The sequence below is a fragment of the Lytechinus pictus genome, chromosome 7 (assembly GCF_037042905.1).
Source record: "Lytechinus pictus isolate F3 Inbred chromosome 7, Lp3.0, whole genome shotgun sequence".
Taxonomy (NCBI): domain Eukaryota; kingdom Metazoa; phylum Echinodermata; class Echinoidea; order Temnopleuroida; family Toxopneustidae; genus Lytechinus; species Lytechinus pictus.
In genome coordinates, this window is record NC_087251.1 from 47,195,426 (window position 1) to 47,216,330 (window position 20,905).

The following is a 20,905-nucleotide window of genomic DNA, read 5'->3' on the forward strand; positions in this document are numbered from 1 at the left end:
AAAATGATCCATAAAAACACTTCCCCAAATGTAATCCGGACCTTGGTATGGGCAAAGCAAAATTGACGATTGAAGAAGGATATAATGTGAACAAATGTCATCACATATTTCACATTTAATGAATGGTCAAAGTACTCACAAGCAACATTCATGATTTTTGTTTCAAATGCAGAAATCAATTGTCCTTGAGATCTTTGACAAGCAGAATTAGCCTCATTTCATACAGAAGCTTTGAGTTTTTTTATACCTTACCTTTCTGAGTATGGTAAAGAATGAATATCCTGACCTGCTAACCACATAGCATCTACGATATGAGCTGTCAACATTCTTCTCTGCCCTGAACCCTAAATGAAATAAAAATGAAAATTGTATTAATAAAAATTGAGACCAACATCATCATCATCCTCTTCATCCTCATAATTATGATCATAATCAGCAGCAGAATCAGCATCACCACCGCCACCAATGTCAACACCATCACCACCACAACCATCATCATCATCACCATCATCACCATCATCATCATCACCGCCACCACCACCACCACAATCATCGTCATCATCATCATCATCATCACCATCATCATCACCATCGTCATCATCATCACCATCATCATAATCATCATCATCATCACCGCCACCGCCACCACGACAATCATCATCGTGAAAATTTTCATCACCATCATCGACATCTTTATCACCATCATAATCATTACCGTCATCATCACCATCATCATCACCACCACCACCATCATCATCATCATCATCATCATCACCATCATCATCATCATCATCACCATCATCATCATCATCAACATCAACATCAACATCATCATCATCACCACCACTACCAATATTACCTCTCCTTTGAGTTCTTCAATGAGTTCCGCTTCAAACAATGTGCCTCCTGGTAGCTGTAGCTTACATCGATCTACCTTCCTCCATCTTGGGGGTTGGTTCTTCCCATCCCAGAAGTACACGTATGATCTCTAAAAAAAAAATAACATGGTAAATATAGAAGCAAACAATATTTGACAAGAATGATGTAGCATGTACATCTAGCTATGATAAACTTACATTTACATCACGTATTCATGAGGTGTATTACCGTAAGTATATTGATTAACATTTAATGTCTGCAAATAATATACCATAGGCTCGTGTACAAAACTTACTGTCCGATATTAGACCGTATTCATCACTCATGTGCGCATGCGTGAAATATACAATGCGTACTAAAATGAAAGCAAAGTGATGCGCAGCAAAGAGCACAATAATACTCAATGACGTTATAATAAACTACATGCAAGTCGCATGCAGATTTGATCTTGTAAAGTGAGGCCATATTAACTGATTGTGGTAAGTGACATGACTTTCTCAATCAAAATTTTCCCTCTCTTTTTTTTTTTGGGGGGGGAGGGGGTGGAATAGATAATACTTATAATGGATAGCTTTATTTCACGGAATACCAGAAACATTCCATTCGTTTGGGCAAATACACGTATTTCACTCATCTGCGATTCGTAGAGTATTGGCCCAAACTCTTGGGAATATTTTTGGTATTCCATTCTGAGCCATCCAATATAATCAAATGATTTCTTATATGACCTACCCCAATGCCAAGAACAAAGTATCTTTCCCCTGCAGCCACTGTACATCGATAGTCATACACACTCTTGACCTTCTGAGCAAAGGTCTCCTTGTCCAATGGCATGGCTCGCCTGCAGAAGTAACCATAGTCCCCTTGATCTTCCTATGGAAAAAATAAAACACACAGATAAGTCCCCTTGATCCTCCTATGATACAAATATCAAGACACAATAGTATCATTTCTATTCTTCCTTTCATTACAATATTCTAAGTTTAGTTTAGTACTTGCAAAAAAAACAAAAACAAAGTAAACATAGTCACCATAATCTTACTGTGAAAAAAAATTCTAATATCTAGTTAGTCATTTTGTATATTACTTAATTAATTCATTCATTTATTCAATCATTCTCTTGCTTGCTTTATTTTTTAAATATTAATCTATTCACTGACTAATAAAGTAAATGATTGCTTTATTCATTGAGTGGTTAAGCTATTCACTAATGATGATGATGATGGGTTCTTGTATAGCGCCGGTATCCACCTCAGCTGGGCGCTCATGGCGCTTGCTCAAAAATAGGAAATATCTCACAAATTTCAATGTCTTCAAACAGTGCTTAGGATCATCATTCATCACTACTACTAGTTGATTGAATAATTGAGTTGACTGATTGATATTTACCTGACATAGGTCATCAAATTTTGTAGCAGGATCTGGGACTTTAGGAGCGGCTCTTGATCTACCTGGAATCTAAAACAAATTTTACATAAATTACATCAAACATCCGAGTGTGACTGTTCAGTTTTAGCCTCATCCAAAAAAAAAATCGCATAAAAAATTTCAAACAAGTGGAACGCCTCTGACAGTCTCGCCTGCATTACGCGATTTAATATAGCAGCAGTGCTAACTTTGAAAACTACAATAAAATAATCATTCACAAAAACACCATTCATATAATGACATAATACCACGTTCATTGACCATAAATGACATTTGAACAGTGACTTAAGACTTGTCAACTACACCCATGTCCATATTTCATCCACTCTATCCATAAACTTTCAAAGTTATGATGGCAATTCAACAATTACCCCAACATGGCCTAAGTTTATTGACCTTAACTGACCTTTGACCTTGGTTTTGTGACCTGAAACTCACAGGGGATGTTCAGTGATACTTGATTACTCTTATATCCCAAGTTTTATGAACTAGATCTATAAACTTTCAGAGTTAGAATGGTTATTCAACAAATATCCCCAACATGGCCAAAGTTCATTGACCTTTAATGACCTTTGACCATGGTCATGTGACCTGAAACTCGTACAGGATATTCAGTGATACTTGATTACTCTTATGTCCAAGTTTTATGAACTAGATCCATAAACTTTCAGAGTTAGGATGGTAATTTAACAAATATCCCCAACACGGCCAAAGTTCATTGACCTTAAATGACCATTGACCATGGTCATGTGACCTGAAACTCGCACAGGATATTCAGTGGTACTTGATTAACCTAATGTCCAAGTTTCATGAACTAGATCCATAAATTTTCAAAGTTATGATGGTAATTCAACAAATACCCCCAACTTGGCCAAAGTTCATTGACCCTAAATGACCTTTGACCTTGGTCATGTGACCTGAAACTCAGGCAGGATGTTCACTCATACTTGATTAACCTTATGTATAAGTTTCATGAACTAGATCCATAAATTTTCAAAGTTATGATAGTAATTCAACAAATACCCCCAACTTGACCAAAGTTCATTGACCCTAAATGACCTTTGACCTTGGTCACGTGACCTGAAACTCGAGCAGGATCTTCACTAATACTTGATTAACATTATGCCCAAGTTTCATGAACTAGGTCCATATACTTTCTAAGTTATGATGTCATTTCAAAAACTTAACCTTCGGTTAAGATTTTGAAAATAATTCTCCCAACATGGTCTAAGTTCATTGACCCTAAATGACCTTTGACCTTGGTCATGTGACCTGAAACTCAGGTAGGGTGTTCAGTAATACTTGATTATCCTTATGGCCAAGTTTCATGAACTAGGTCCATATGTTATGATGTCATTTCAAAAACTTAACCTTAGGTTAAGATTTGATGTTGACGCCGTCGCCGCCGTCGGAAAAGCGGCGCCTATAGTCTCGCTCTGCTATGCAGGCGAGACAAAAATCATCAAAATATGATTAAGATGTTTATGTGTGATCTCTTTACAAGGTTGATCTTTCTCATACATTTTTTTTCTTACAATTAATTATTTTTTTAGCACAAATAGTAGTCAAGGGTATATGTCAGTTTACATTAAGGAATAGGCTTAGTCTTATTTGATTGAGAAGCATTTAAGCTCAACCTATAATTAAGACTAAGCCAGAGGTCTTCAATTCAGGTGGACAAGCATCTAAATGAAAGTAAATACAATATGAGAATATCAGCCTCATGGATCCTCCCGCATTTTTCTATGATTTTTTTCTTAAGTTAGTTTCTTCTATACTTCAATAACAGTCACTGGTAGAAATCAATATTCATCTTTGATAATCAAAGAATCTCTATAATCTAAGGTCATTTCAGCTAAGTGGAGTGATCTTAAGAGCAAGACAAAGCGGGTGTAGACCAACTGCCAATTTAATGTTTGAGGAGGGAAGTTAGACTTACCCCCCAGAGAGCTAGACATTCATCTCTCATCCTCTTCTGTTCCATCTCAATCAGATCCGAGTTCTGAACGTAAGCCTGGATCTTGGCAAGAGCCTGGGTCTGAGTCTCAGCTTGCCTGAAAAAAAAAATTGTGTCAATGTCCTGCGTTCTTGGGTGTGATTCATAAACAACTTAGAAATATGGTTATTACCATGGTAACAGGGCTCAGCAGGCAATTAAAATCAAGAGTTCCATAGTTGTTACCAATTAAAATCAAGAGTTCCATAGTTGTTACCATAATGAGAAAGTCACGATTGATGAAATCTTTAATACCCCTTCACAAAAAAGTATGATGCCAAATAATACACAAATGTTTTAGAGAATACCAGCCACCCTCTCTTTTTTTGTTGTTTTTGTACAAAGTACAAGAAATATAATTTATAGAGATCTGTGTTACCCATATTATGTTAGTCATTTTTATTATTGACTGGTATTGTCATAGATTCTCTAATTGTCTCCTTGTAAAGTTTATTCCTTTGCTTGATTTCTGGAGATGCATTTCATAACAACACTTTCTGCAATGGGCCCCTTCTTGGCCTTTAATCATACATTAATATAAGGTTGAAAAAATGCGAACCATCTTAACTACCTTTCATTCTGTTCAATGATGTAGTCCATGAAAGCATCGTCTGCTCGCAGTACATCCAGTGGCACACTCTCAAGGACGTCCTGTTTGCTTGATTTCAGCATGTTCAAGGTCTCGTTCAGGTCAAAGAGGAAATCATGGGTGGGATCTGTGCCTGACCTACGACCCTTGCAGATGACGTATCTAAATTTACAAAGAAGATTTCTGGATTTGTAATTATGGATTTATTTTTTCACTATCAGCAATATAATAATAATAAACAGTTCTTGTATAGCGCATATCACGATTATGAATAATGTCTCTATGCGCTTCCAAAGGACTTGGATATTATTACCCCAGCTGTAGCTTGGCAGCCGTAATTACTAAGATTACAGCGCACACGCATATTTTATATAGTTCTAGATACCTTTGTTTTCAGTACATAAACAGGTTGGTCAAACTCGATCTCTAAAACTATGATCTATATGGTACTTCAAATTAGAGCCAATCCTCAAAATCATCATTATTATCCACTTCACGAATATCATTATCATCATCATCATCATCCTCATCACTGTCATCATCCTCCTCCTCATCATCATCCTCATCACCATCACTATCACCATCATCATCATAATCCTCATCACTGTCATCATCATCCTCCTCACCATCATTACCCTCCTCATCATCATCATTATCAACATCATCATCATCCTCCTCCTCATCATCGTTGTCGTCGTCATCATCATCATCCTCATCATCATATCATCCTCCTCATCATATCATATCATCCTCATCATCATCATCATCATCACTGTCATCGGAACCACTAAGATTTTGGAATCATCAAACACCTTTAATCAGAGCTTGATCACTAACAGTACTCTATTTTGAACATGCCAAGGCAGGCAATCCACAAATGAATGTTATTGTTCTATTCAACTTGATTCTTTTGTGCAACCACTAGCTAGACTTCATTGTTAAGTAGTAGCGAAGAATTCAATCATGTACTTTTAACTTGGCTGAGGAATGCTATTTCTTCTCCTACTATTGTTAGATTTTTCATTCACAAAGCAACAATCGGCCACTTAGAAGGAGGAAAAACTGATCATCAAAACCATACTTCACTGCACTCAGTAGACAGCTTTGACCTAGTGTGGACATGTGCAATTTCTACTGGCCATCCTTATTTTCTCTCAATTCAGAAAGAGGCTTTCAAACGGTTGTGGATTATTACACACTGAATTTTCTACAATAATATGAGAACTAGCACTTAGTTGCACCATTTTGACTACCATCTACAAATTATCCAAGTGTGAGCAATATTATTTTTACGAACACTTCACTCAACCTCATCCCGATGTGTTTTGTCAAGACTTCACAGAAGTGGTCGTCATTGCATCATGACCTCCACATATTTGTACATATGTTTTTGAATCACTGGAAAGCATTTCATGAAAAGTGTTGTCAGATCAGACAAGTCCTGTTATATCTGTCAGTTGCCATAGTTACAGAACTTCTCAGCCAATCAAAATCACATAGGACAACTTGTCAGAAAACAAATGTTGATGAAGCGCTCCCCTATTGTTAACGGACATCATGCGATCAGGCTCTGGATGCAATATGAATACAGTATGTCATATGAACATTCACGTTTGAAGGATTTGTCAACTATTTCTGCATCAAGATCTTGAAGACTGGTGAGTTTTTTTATATAAGCCAATTGCAAAATGTCACACTCGGACATTTAGCTAGTGTATGCATTAAATAATGTAAGCATGGCAAACCGGTTGTTGCTTTGAATCTTAATTCTAGATATCAATAATTGCACACAAGATATCTAGAATCATATTCTTTCTGTAAAAAAATGTGTTATTAAAAAGGGCAATTATTGATATTAGGAATCACGATTAAACACGAAAATGGCTTTCCATACCTATGTCAGCTTACATTGGCTAAATTCCGCTAAAACATTCTGGGGCCCCATTTCATAAAACTTGTTGTTATAATAACAAATTGACATAATGGTTTAAAGCTACTGAAATCCATCTATTTGATTAGCTGATAGTGCATTTGATATTATAACAAGTCTTTTTGAAATGGGACCCAGGTATGACAGCCCCTTCAAAGACCCAAACTCTTTTGATTCCCTTGATCTGATGTATTTGTGTGTGAGTATGGGTGTGTGTGTGTGGGTGTAGAATCAGTTTCTAATGTGCATACACAGATTGGAGAAATAATACACCCCTGAAGACGGACAGTCAACCTGCCCAAAACGTCGAGTAACCTCTCTTCACTTCATCCTGCTACTACTCAAACCATCGCTACTCAAGCCATATTCACCTCATTCAATCTGGTTTACAGTCCTTTTCAGGACTTCACTCACTTTCAAGAAAAGAATACTACTAATTTCCTCTTATCATTCTTTCTCGTCTTTCAATTTCAATCTTTCTGCCTGTATTTCCTTCCCTTCTTCATATTACACATGGTGAACCGTAAACCTTCTCCACGTTACAAACTCCACCATGCAAACCTACAAAGATCACATGAATGCACGCATTGTTGAATAGATGTGTAAATCATCGGTATTGTATATATCTAGAGCTGCTAACCTGAACAAGAACATATCAGTACTTTACAATCTGAAATTCAGTACTTTTGGTGAGGAAATCATTATTTTCAAAGAAATACCAAAGGACAACACATAAAACTGGAAATTTAAAAACCAGTATTTTGCATGAAACCAACAGTATTCTTCTATCTTTTCAGTAGTAATTACTGAAAATCAGTACTTTTGGTGAGGAAATCATTATTTTCAAAGAAATACCAAAGGACAACGCATAACACTGGAAATTTAAAAACCAGTATTTTGCATGAAACCAACAGTATTCTTCTATCTTTTCAGTAGTAATGACTGAAAATCAGTACTTGGCAGCTCTGGGGATCATAGGGCTACTACTGACCTCTCTGAATTTGCTGGTCGACTGGTGACCGGTTTGAAGATAGAGACCTGTTCAAATGACCGATACAGGACATAGATCAGACCAACACTGAATGGTGTGAAGAGGTCAAAGGTCTTACAAACAAAGTGACCACCTGAAAAGAAAACATTATAAAAAACAAATGAACACTACCACCATATTTTGTTGTCAGTATCCTGCAAGTTTTATGAAAATTTTATTTTTCTCAAATGAAACATAGTACTATTACAGAAAGAAGAAAATACTAGTAGTGCCTTTCTTATCTAACAGAACAATGCTAGCTGCAAGGGTGGCAACCGTTTTCTAAAAGCTTGTTTCATAGTTTCTCTTATCCAATCACTGACTATAACCTGATAACTCATTAAAACTAGTTTTAATTGAAATAGGGATCTGATTCATTAAATTCTTATAATGGAAAATTAATATATAAGCTTTTTAATCAGAAATTTATTAATTCCGGAAAAAATACCTATATATTTATTTACTTTTTATCAAAGTGAGGACTGGAGACCATGTCTCTCATTTTCAACAATCCCTTTCCGAAAGCCTTTTTGAGGGATTATGAATGTATCATCTTGAATTATGACAATATTGTATCTACATTTTTTTTTCCATATTATGGATAACACATAAGATAAAAAGCACAATTTGCACACTAAATATGGTATATACACAAGGTAAGGAATAACTGCTTTATCAATCCTCACCCAACATATAACAATGATAGCAGAGTTCATCCTTTTCCTAGATATATCACAAAAAATGTGGGGGAAATCTGTTTAATCATGCAGTTAAAATCACATGATGTAATTATTGGGCTACATTGATGACTTCAAAAGAAAATATGCAAATTACCTTCTCTCACAATTGACATAGCAACCAGAAATTGGCATAGCAACAGTTGTTTAGTAAGAATCTCTTGGATGTTCTCTTGTCCTGCCACAGAGAATCCCTAGGGGAGATGAAAGATTATATGATGGTGATCCCCAAGTCTACGCACCTAACTATTTGAGTTAAAATTTTACACGAATTTCCTTTTATTTAACAAAATCTTTCAGTAAATAATGTTCCTTATATAATTATGAGTAAGTGTAACAAATATTTTATAGAAATTTGAAAGAAATATAGGATTTTCTTGGAAAAAACCTCGGGCAGTCATTTTCAGATTGAAAAAAAAAAATAGTACCCCATGTCTGCGCACCCATTCACTTTGCACACGATTCGGGTATTTTGATGAGAAATGCTGCATTTTGAGGCCGTCATATAAAATGCCCAAAATTCATTATTTTTCAATTTTGAGTCAAAATTTTTAATGAAAATCTGTCTATGTGTTGCCTGTGTAAAGTTTGTGTTCGTTGCATATCTTCTTTTACTAGAATCGCACAGATACGCGTGTGCGCAGACATGGGGGACTGTGCAGACTTGGGGGAACTTGCCATAAGTTAACTCAGAGGTGTATTCAAGCTGGAGTCATTTTTTCTTCATGACAGAATCGATTGATGTGATGTTGAATTCAATTTCAATTCAAGTTTTTGTATTTGTCTTTTGAGTATAAAAAATAAACTTGTTCTTTGTTATGAAAATGAAATTACTGATATTATCTAAAGATGAAAGGTATCAGCCTCTCACCCCATCGGCCATGACAAAATGGACGCCTTTGCCGCCGGTGTGCTCCATTACAAATCTTCTGAACTCACGCTGGTTATCACTATTTGTAGCATCCCCATCACCTTCACTTCCGTTCACACCTAGCATATAAAGAGAACAATGTAACAGCTGAAATCCATTACATTTTGCAATTAATTAGTTTGCTTTGGGTCCTCCAGTTTGACATGAAAAACTTCCACTTGCAACACCAAGTTCAATCACCTGATATAAATTTGTATCACAATGAAACTATTAGTATTGGAGGTTATTGAAATTTATATTTGACTTTTAACCCTAATAGTGCTTGGTTATTTTTAGACCCTTCTCATGGCAAGAAGGGGGGGGGGGGTGAAATCGCCCCATAAGCTTATCATAGTTTAACTCCTCACTGATAACATATTTCAGAAATTCATTTTCATAATTTATTTTGAAACTTTTTATGACACCTTACCCTCGTAAGGGCTCCCATACTGAATCTAGAAACTTTCGAACTTTGAAACGATATGCCCAAGCAGTAGGGAGTCATCAACAATTTACTGGTATACACAGAGGCACCAGTGCTAATCTGTTTTCATCCACAATGCAGTTCGCACCTCCTCCCAGTGACGAAGCAGATGCAGTTGATTTATGGTCAACGTCTGCGAGAGAGCTGCATTTGAGTCATATCGGTCTGCTAGAGTCAGTTTAATGAATTTTTATTATGTAATATTGTCATCTCATCGAAAGACTGATGAGCTTGAATAATTAATAAACATAGATTGGACTTCTCCTTTAAGCCTCTCACCAATAACAATGCAGACAGCCAAAATGTGAAACCATGCTGCACTACTTACCATAATGAGGTTCAAAGAATTCTGGAGGTGCGGAATAGAAGTCCTCCAACTTGAAATCATTGCTCCCTTTCAAGGTGAACCCAAAACCTTTGACCTTGAAGTCCTTCTTTTGGCGAGACTGTGTTCTTCTCCATACCACGTACTCTGAGAAACCTCCAGGGCCGGCACACGCGTCGGCAAAGTACAACAGCTCATTGTCTTTCACAACAGGTGTCTGTGTTGGAATGGTAAAATGAGACCAATATTTTCATTTCACTGCCTGCCCACATTTTTGTTACGTGTTCTTCTTCAGTGCTGGCAGGTTTTTCCTTTTGTTATTGTTTTTTTTTAGTTAATTTTTTGGACATAGAAAGGTTAATATTTCAATACCATAGTCAATATGGTGAGTGTTCGCCCTTCATCTGATATTACGTTGCCACACCCACATTACGGGTGACTTATTATTATTCCACAGTCACATCGACAAAACTATCAAAGGTCTGTCGGATAACAAGATTAACACTTGTTTGAATGGCTTCAGCGTGATTTGAAAATTACGTTTTCAATTTTGTTTACAGACTGTCAAATCTATTGCATTATTCCTATAAAATGACATACCATCGGTCAAGTTTCATTTCGTGTGACTCTAGCATTGAGTTATAAGACTTACCCCATCTGGGTGTTTTGGTGATGTGAACATGTAATCACAGACAAAGTCCATATTGGCCATCTTCATGGCTGCTCTATTCAAGAAGATACCGCCTCGGATCGTCTCGTGGGGATTGGAGCGTGTTCTTGCTTGCCTCATCTCCTCCCCATCAAGAAGGTCAAAGGTCGTCTAGTCAAAACAATATTACACGCATATTTATTGCACGGCTGTCATGTATTAACGTGCTACAGCTGATTCCCCACATTTATCCGATCAGCTGTCAAGGACCTATTGATGTGTTGTACAGGATGTTTTAATGTCCATTTAGGAAATTCATCTTGTTTTGACTGAACCCAAGCCGGCAATTATTTACACTTAGGTATATGAACAATGTGTACTAAGCTGAAATTAATTTGTGATCATCAATGGGGTTTAGGCTGAATTGGTTTGGACCATCCTCCTCATCAGCATCCCTATCACCTGTGAAACTTTCTTTCTTACTCAGAACAATTATTCTAACTTAGGATTAATCGCTTTAAATGTATTATACTGATGAAACAACTATCACAAACTAATAAATCCACTTTCACCTTTTGATCAAGAAGTGTCTTCAGCAAGGTTTCATCACAGAACTCTGTCTCATCATCAATTGTCAGCTTTGGCTGTAGACAAAAGAAATGATAATTCATTACATTCTCAAAATAAAGCATGGATCACTGCAAATGAATACAAATTACAATTAAAAATGTGTCCATAAATAGCTGTAAATGTGAAATATCTCGAATGAAATATAAAAATCTTATTAATGTGAGTGAAATGTTCATAAAATCTGGGTCTGTTTCTTAAAGGTCAAGTCCACCTCAGAAAAATGTTGATTTGACTCAATAGAGAAAATCAATCTAGCATAACGCTGAAAATGTCATAAAAATCAGATGTAAAATACGAAAGTTGTGACTTTTGAAGTTTTGCTTATTTTTCACAAAATAGTTATATGCACAATTTAGTCACATAAGAATGAGAGAATCGATGATGTCCCTCACTCAATATTTCTTTTGTTTTTTATTGTTTGAATTATACAATATTTCAATTTTTACAGATTTGACAATAAAGACCAACTTGACTGATTCATAAAATGTTAAACAATGGTAATTCCAAATGTTCAGGGAGAAATAAAACTTTGTTTCACAGGACAATGGGGAGAAAATTAAAATATTTCATATAATAAAATACAAAAGAAATAGTGAGTGAGTGATGTCATCAGTTCCCTCATTTGCATACTCACCGGTATGTACATATAACTGTTTTGTAAAATTAAGCAAAACCTAAAAATGTCACAACTTTCTCATTTTATATCTGATTTTGATGAAAGTTTAAGTGTAATGCTTGTTGGATTTTTATCTTTTTAATCAAATCAACTTTTTTGGGGGTTGGACTTGTCCTTTAAAGACTATGATTATCATAACGTTGCCATTTTTAAACTACCATGAAAACGTTGATTCTGATTGACTTTTGCTGCCATTTTTGCCATGGTGGTTACTAATATAATGGCATAGTCAACATTATCAGAATTAAAAGTGATGAATGCATAAAGTGATGACCAAGTTAAAATAATTTTTTTATTTTAATGTCTGATTATCATGCACATTTCTAGCAACAAAAAGTGACACCCTCAAGTCCTTACCTTTTGAGCATCCCATAGAACTTTCCATTCCTCTATCTCAGCGCTGGTTAGGATGCCTTGCGACGGCTCCATCCATTCTACAGTCTCTTTGGAAGATATCTAGAATAAGAAATCAATGAAATGCTGAAAACACATGATTTGATGGTAGAAGTGTTCAAAATAATTTGTAAAGAACAATGATTATCAAATAAATACTACTACGTGTTCTGCATATTATTCTTTCTTGATCACTGAGACAATGTTTTATCAGTGCTAGTGCAATATTCATGATTTAGATTTAACGATATGTGTGCCTATGTGTGCCTATAACAATAATTCTACTTGCTTATATAGTGCTTTATCAGAAGTCCCTAACTGCTCTCTAAGAAAACATCATAATTGCTCTCCTTTTGGCAGTGCAGCCATACGTGCTTTGCATTTAAAGGACTGAATAACCATAAAAGAAAATTTGTAAAGTTACTCTTTCATTAAAAGTGTACCAGCCATAATAATAAAAGCTTCATATATAAAGACAAACCTCTTCATCTCCAGTCCAGACCACTTCAGAGCTGGGTTCAAAGCCCTTGGTCTTGAGACCAAGACCACGGCGCCCTCTTTGTTTGGATGCCTCCACGATCTCCACACGTCCTTTGCCAAGTTTGCCAAGTCCAGTGCCTTTTTTGTAGCCCATTTTAGCCTAGAGGAGAGAAGAAAAAAAATTGATTTCAAATATACCTTCTCCTTGCATATTCAATATTCGATCAGCTTTCCTCCTTATACATGTAACTGGCAACAAAAATATTTTCAGTTTAATTCATGTATCTGAAATAATTAAGAATTGAGGAAAATAGGTTGAAACTTGGTGTGTGTGTGTGGGGGGGATACAGTATTTTGGGATGTTCCGCCTCATTGCCAATTTAGAGTTTAATTACTAACTGTTCCTTTTAAAATGTTCATTTTTTATGAATGATTCCGATGAAATTAAATTGGGCACGGTGCATTTTCTTTCCTTATGGTTTATTTAATTTGGAAGTACTGCATCAAAGTTTCTAGACCTAAACCGACATCTCAAGTAAAAGCAGTAAAAAATCAATATGGTGTTGGGGGTTATGGGATAAACAAAAGTCTACATGACAAGTAAAAGAAATGGTACATAGTACTGTTTTTGCCTTTCCCCACAATATCCTATTTAAAGAAATGTTGGAAGAATAAAAGTGTATCTACATAACCCCCCCCTCCCCTGATATAGACACAATTATGAGGAGAAGCAAAAATATTTGTTTATCGGTACACAGAGATGGGGAAATATGGACAGGGATGTGTGTCCAAACCAGTAGCCTGCATAGAGTCCAATGGTACATTGCCAATATAGGATCAGGGGCTTGTTTTATAAAGACTTACAACGATTATAACTATGGTAAGAGGGCTCAGCAGCCAATCAAAATCAAGGATTCCATGTAAGTCACGATAATGGCAAAGTGACAACAGTTGTAAGTCTTTATGAAACGTGCCCCAGCTCCTCGTTTCTTACCATCATATTCTGTGCAATGGAGCTGTATCCCGAAGAGGATGATTCCGGTGCTGGCTTGGTTGAGACCACTGTTGCACCCATGGATGCACCCATTGATGCACCCATGGGGGTATAAAGAACCGGGGGAGGGGATCCCACTGAAGATGAAGAATCAGAGTCGGTGGATGCATCACTCAAGGATTTGAACATCTGCTGGGGGGCATAGGACACACCCCCTCCATCACCGCCCGCATCTTATGAATATTCAAGGAAAAAAAAATCATCATGCAAGTCTTGTAAAGTTTGATGTGTGTTTATCAGTAAACCTTAAGTATAATACTAGTGAATTTAAAATTCATTACATGTATGCCCACATCTGTCTATCAGGTCAACACTTACAAAAGGAATTCAGAATAGTTCAAAATCAAACACTTCATTGTTATCATTATTAAGTTTACATGTAGTATCATCATATATTCATACTGTGCCAGGGAGGTGAGATCAAACTGAATCACTGTATTCCGCTTGTTTCTCAGACTCCTAATATACCTGATTGGGGGAGTGCATGCACTTGTATTCTGTCTGACATTACGGCACTGTACTTACATGAATCTAGACAATTAAGTTACTATTTTAAAACAATTTGCTTGTCAATTTTAATGTAAATTAATGTATGTCAATCGTAACCTAAGTTTCCCCCAAAGCAAATATAATTCATTTCTGTAATTCATCCATCTTGCTGCAAAAGAATTTTCAATAAGCTATATCCTACATGTAAGTTCATCTAATATTTCTTTTTAAAGTTGATAACAACATTATTATTATTATGTATTTGGACCAGCTGGCAGAGTAAATAAAGTTCATTGGAATATTATACAAATAGCGAATAGGCATGAGTGCGATGGTGCGAGATTTCGCATGAGGTGAAAGAAAGATGCTCTATTCAACGAGGCGTGAGCCGAGTTGAATAGAGCGTTTCTTTCTTTCACCGAATGCGAAATTTCGCACCATTGCACGAATAAGAATATTCGCTATTTGTGTTGTACAAAGCCTCGGAATTCAGCGAAAATATGAAAAAAACAAAGAGTTTATCCCTATAGTAATCTATGAAAAGGGAGCAAAAATACCGAAAGCAGAAAGCAAAATCCCACAAGCGCACATGACCTTGGGCAGCCTTGCGCATTTAGCCAGCTGGCTTATACGCGTATTGTTCATTTTTACCGAGCGCAATGAATTAAATCGTATTGTGACGTCACCTCCTAAAGCCGTGCAACAGTACATTTTGGACGGTACATTTTGGATGGTACGTCTTTTGTGCAACGGTACGAATGTTTGACATTTAGCCTCCCATTTGCTCGCGTACAACAAGCTAAGTAGGCGTTGTACAAAATGGAATGTGATGGAACTACATCTAAATGTTTTATTGATCAGATTCGCACAATGCATCATTCAACACAGAGGCACCACAGGTACATGTATTTAAATCATCTTGTACTTGGCTTATTATTGCACTTATTGTCACTCACAATTACTGTAAAATACATAAATCCATCAAATGTAATATTTCCAACATAAATAGGTCTATTACATTTAATTGAATTAAAAGCAACAATCAATGAATTGATTCTTGAAACAATGATTCAAAATGAATTGTTTATCACAGCATTCCAATCAATGCAGCTACTGAGAATTCTGCCTGTGGTGTATTGCTAAGAACCATAAATGCATCTACATGTACATAAAAGTAAAAAGGGCCTGGCTGCACAGTGAACAATTTGCAATTTTGCGCAGCTTTGGCAAAGGCCCTTTGGACCGTCTGAAGAGGAGAGCTCTATGTAGAAAACAATTAATGTCCATGATTTAGATTTCTCCTTAGGGAAACAGCTAAACAACAAATTTTGTCAATTTTGCACACAGCTGCAACATCATGGACAGGGACTCAGGCTCAAGTTACAATAGGACTGAAAACAGGTGAAACCGGAATTTTGCATAATAATTGTCGACTTGATGCGCTGGATGCCCGGGGGGGGGGGGGGGGACGGGAGGCAGTCAAAGATATTGCTGTACACATACATTACCCAAAAAACGTGTTTTAAAGGGGTGTTTTTTCAGTTTTGGACGCGGGCTGCGTGTGCATTTGTTTAGGGTATCAAAATGACAAAAACACTGATTTTCAAAAAAAGGGGGGGTCTTGAAAGACTGGTCCATCACGAGGCCAATCATATTTAGGGTACCGTATGTTTTTTTTCCAAAGCTTTTTTTATAAGACCTGCCAAACGTGTTTAGAGTATGTTTTTCCGCCAAGCTTTTACCCCGGGGCTTTTTCCTCCTCGTTTCTGAAAAGTGTTCGGGTTCTTCCCAATTGTTAGATTTTAACTCTAACAGCACTGGGTCTGGGGGGCATGCAATACGGTACCATGAATATAGTTTTGTCTAATTAAAGGTCAAGTTCACCCCAGATAAATGTTAATTTGAACAAATAGAGAAAAATCAAACTAGCACAACTCTGAAAATTTCATCAAAATTAAGTTTCGCTTAATTTCACAAAACAGTGATATGCACATTTAAGTGACATGCAAATGAGATAGTTGATGATGTCCCTCACTCACTATTTCTTTTGTTTTTTATTGTTTGAATTATACAATATTTCATTTTTTACAAATTTTGACAATAAGGACCAACTTGACTGAACCATAGAGTATTAAACAATGCTAATTCCACATGTTCAGGGAGGAATTAATTGTTGTTTCCCTTGACAATGAGGAGAAAATCAGAATATTTCATATTTCTTATAATAAAAATACGGTACAAAAGAAATAGTGAGTGGATGACGTCATTGGTCTCCTCATTTGCATACCGACCAGGATGTGCATATAACTTTTTTGTGAAATCAAGCAAAACTTTAAGATGTCATAACTTTCTTACTTTGCATCCGATTTTGATGAAATTTTCAGGGTAATACTTGTTGGATTTTTCTCTTTTTATTCAAATGAACTTTTTGTAGGGGTGGACTTGTCCTTTAAGCTTATTGTTAGCAAGTAGACAAATCTTGTTTAGGGGTCATATTCTGGCGACAACTTGTTTAGGCCATTCATTAGTTGCCAAAATGTGTAAAGCTAAAACTAAAAGACCATAAAGAAACTTGTTTAGGGAGTTTTGCACGCATACAAAACTTGTTTAGGGGTGTTTGGAAATAATTTGGTCACGTAGGTGTAACAGTTACACTAGATCTACAGCAATACATTTGACTGCCCCCCCCCCCAAGCCAAGGGTTGGATGCTGCTTTTTTTTCTATATACAAGGAAAGTTGGAATGATGGAATCACAATCAATGGTGACATTTTTAAAGATTAACTCATACGGAGAAAAGAAACAAGGAAAAAGCAAATGTTGTCCTATTCTCAATATCCCACTGAGAAAATTTTTAACCCATTTCCCCCGCGAGCGGCTAGTCTTAACCGGGTTTGTGATCTAACCAAGGGAGCTCCGGCCCGCGATGCGGACCGGAGCCCAGGAGTCGACCATGCAAAACGAGGGAGACAATGGGGTAGATTGGGGTCTCAATAGTAATCTTAATGAAATGTGGAAACAGAAATTATGCACTTACCACCTGAAGGTCTATTGTGACACACAAACTGAGGTTCCAGTCTGTGCCTCGATGTCACTTTTTGTCAGGATTTGTGTGTCACGATACGGTAGACCTTCATCCATATAATCGTGGTAAGTGCATAATTTCTGATTCCACATTTTATTAAGATTACTATTGAGACCCCAATCTACCCCAGTCCCATGACCATGTCTCCCTCGTTTTGCACGGTCGACTCCTGGCCTGGGCTCCCTGGGTTAGTTTGTGATCTTGAGTTGAGCTCCGCCGAAGAACCCGGCGGGGCTCCTGACCTTACTTCGCCCGGCCCCTTTTTCATGCGTTTACATTCGAATCTAAATAGATGAGATTCTCACCGCTAATGTGTGATTTTTTGGACCGAGGGGGATCCTCAGACTCCCATTGCTGCTTCCTTTTCCTATCCATCCTTAAGATGGCGTTAATTTGCCGAAAACAAATCCAAAAAATATATTGATCCTGGACAAGAAATCCCAGTTGGTTGCCGAAGACGTAGCTCGAACTCGACGATACTGTGGCGACGGCTTTCTTATCATCTCGGCCACCACGAAATTTGTATACCGATGTTGATAAATTCGATCCAGTCACATGTTTTAGATTCCCATTATCCCCGCCATTATCCCCATTCTTAATCTATACAAGGGCATTTTGCTACTGTATGAAGTTGTTCAATGTGATCTAAAGACAAATATTCGGATGGAGTCGCTTTATTGTGTTTATATGGATTGAACTCCGGATTGAGTCTCAAGTGACTGAGAAAGATAAGAAAAAATTATGGAAATGGGGAAACTCGGTATACATGTGGACTCGGCCTATTACACGGATGCCGATTTTATGCGGGACAGAGTTGCAAGGATGGATTTTCGCTCCAACAGGGGATGTTTAGGGTATTCCCCGCCGTACTTTTGTTTAGAAAGTGTGGTAGAAAGTTCCGCTAATGAAAACGATCAAGTCAATAAGGATTCGTTGTTGATATTTATGCTTGGAATCTTTTTGATTCCAACCGCCTACAGAAGTAGTGGAAGCTAAATCAGTGGAAATGTTTAAACATCTGTTGGATAAATTTTGGTGGGGGGAAAGATTCAAAACCTCCATTTCTCAACGCACGTGAAGTCTCACTGTCTAGATAATCGTCAATTACCAGTTCAAGTAAAGACCGGAAAACCTACAGGACAAAGTCCTTCATTTCCGTATCTGATGTGATGTGATGATTTAGCACTGTTACCCCCATATCCTCCTCCCCTTCTCTTTGTTGCTTGTAAGACATGATGTGCAAATATATCGTCTTTCTCTAGTCTCTGTATTCATTATTATATAGGCCTTATTTGTAAGTCGGTAATTAACATTTGCGTAACTCATTTTCCATTCCCTTTCTCGACTCCCCATCTACCATCTTCTCCCCTTCTCTCTCCCTATTCCCCCTCTCTCTCCTGACCCTCCCCCCCCCCCCGATATATCTCTCCACTGTTATCTCTCTCTACTTTTTTAATTCCTTCCTTCTTAATCTCTTTCTTTCTCCCCCTCTTTTTGCCCCCTTTCTACATACTGACACCTCACTTTCTCACTCCTCTCTCTCCAATTTGTCATTTGCACTGCGAAGGTTCATATTAGGGACACTGATTTTTTTTTCATTTCTATTTGAAAATACATTGTAATCGTGAAATAAAAATAGACATTTATTCATTAAATCCTACTGAACCACATACTTTGCCTCAGTCAAATCTTTAAGAGGGACCACAGAAATCTATTTGTCTTGGATTTAATCTTGTCCAGAAAATACTTCTACAAATATTTGACTTATTACCTGAGAGTAGAAGTTCTCAAAATTCACAGAAAATCAACTACAAAAAATATTTACGTAACTCAAATACGTCGCACGTTCGCATGTGGCAGTCCCTCTCACCAAGTTGTACATTTCAGTAGCATGCAACTTCTTCTTTATTAGCTGATAGACCAATATTCCTCCTGATGTTTATACATTAATTTTTAAATCATTTAATCCTAAAAGGACTGGGCTATCATGGCCCCCCCCCCTTCTGATCTCGGCCGCCGTTCGCAAATCGCACCCAAATTTGGCACACATATTCCTTACCACATAAACTACAAGATAGTATAAAGAAAAATTCTGAAAATTATTATTTTTTATTTATCATGAATAAAATATGCAAATTTATTAGTGAAAAACATTATTTGCATATTTAACACCCTATTCCACTTTAAATTTTCTTCTTTTTTTTTGCAGATGTCATCTCTGCAATCTGATTTAAAGGTTTCAACAAAGAAAAATTGTAAAAGCCAATTTTTTCCTTATGTATTTCTTTGTTTTTTGATCTTTTGTTTTTCATTGTTTTTTTCATTGGAAATTATTAGACCATTTAACAACTAAAGTAAACCCTGAATTAATTAAGCAGACCGATTAGAACGAAAAATAATCACCGTTTTATGAATTTCATCTCCCGTAGACTTTGTACAAAAAATATTAAAATGAGCCATTTTCGGCAAAACATTGCCTCGTAAAGTCACGTGACGTCGCGATGGTAGAACCGTATGTCGCGAATTTGGTCTCAAAAGTTGTGCGAGACTTCAAAGAAGTCATAAAATTTTGCAGTGCTATCTTTTTGCATTTCGGAAATATCGCGAAGCGATATAGTCCTTTTAGGGTTAAATATGTGCAGACTATGACCTTTGCAGTTTCCAGATATGTTAGTCAATCTGAAGTTGTACATAGCAATCTGAGATGGACATTACAGCTGATAGAAGACAGAAGCCATAAAGGTTCCAAACATAATTAATTAATTAATCAATTAATTATGAGACATATTCTTTCAACTGCCAGTAAGCTTAAAAATGTACACATATTTTACTCACAGGCGATTATCAACAACTTACAGGTAAAGAGCAGGGGCCGCGGAACGGTTTTCAAAGTGGGGGGGCTGAGCCAAAAGTGGGGGGGGCTGACCATGCAAAAATTCACAATCATATGGTAATTTTTACGTTTTTGTACACGGATTTTGAAAAAAGTGGAGGGGCTGAAGCCCCCCCAGCCCCCCCCCCCCCCCCCCCGCTTCCGCGGCCCCTGTAGAGCATGTACAAGTATCACTTACAGACCTTAGAATATTTTCACTAGTCAGTGAATGTGTCAATATGAAAATAATAACCAATCAGATTTGGCTCA

At 36.9% G+C, this 20,905-nt stretch overlaps 1 protein-coding gene across 1 annotated transcript in view; it reads right to left on the reverse strand.

The window, feature by feature from the left end:
- Nucleotides 1-18,243, reverse strand: part of LOC129264116 (cap-specific mRNA (nucleoside-2'-O-)-methyltransferase 1-like) — a 24,852-nt gene extending 6,609 nt beyond the window's left edge. The window contains exons 1-16 of the mRNA XM_064102928.1: nucleotides 18,069-18,243; nucleotides 14,131-14,363; nucleotides 13,138-13,296; nucleotides 12,621-12,719; nucleotides 11,530-11,601; nucleotides 10,961-11,128; nucleotides 10,312-10,525; nucleotides 9,461-9,579; nucleotides 8,687-8,783; nucleotides 7,814-7,946; nucleotides 4,875-5,054; nucleotides 4,247-4,361; nucleotides 2,269-2,337; nucleotides 1,612-1,752; nucleotides 860-988; nucleotides 253-344 (exon numbers count right to left, since the gene is read on the reverse strand). Of these exons, the coding sequence (XP_063958998.1) occupies nucleotides 253-344; nucleotides 860-988; nucleotides 1,612-1,752; nucleotides 2,269-2,337; nucleotides 4,247-4,361; nucleotides 4,875-5,054; nucleotides 7,814-7,946; nucleotides 8,687-8,783; nucleotides 9,461-9,579; nucleotides 10,312-10,525; nucleotides 10,961-11,128; nucleotides 11,530-11,601; nucleotides 12,621-12,719; nucleotides 13,138-13,296; nucleotides 14,131-14,363; nucleotides 18,069-18,138 (2,090 nt within the window). The 5' untranslated portion in view covers nucleotides 18,139-18,243. The remainder of the gene's footprint in view (nucleotides 1-252; nucleotides 345-859; nucleotides 989-1,611; nucleotides 1,753-2,268; nucleotides 2,338-4,246; nucleotides 4,362-4,874; nucleotides 5,055-7,813; nucleotides 7,947-8,686; nucleotides 8,784-9,460; nucleotides 9,580-10,311; nucleotides 10,526-10,960; nucleotides 11,129-11,529; nucleotides 11,602-12,620; nucleotides 12,720-13,137; nucleotides 13,297-14,130; nucleotides 14,364-18,068) is intronic.
- Between the last annotated feature and the right edge of the window lie 2,662 nt (nucleotides 18,244-20,905).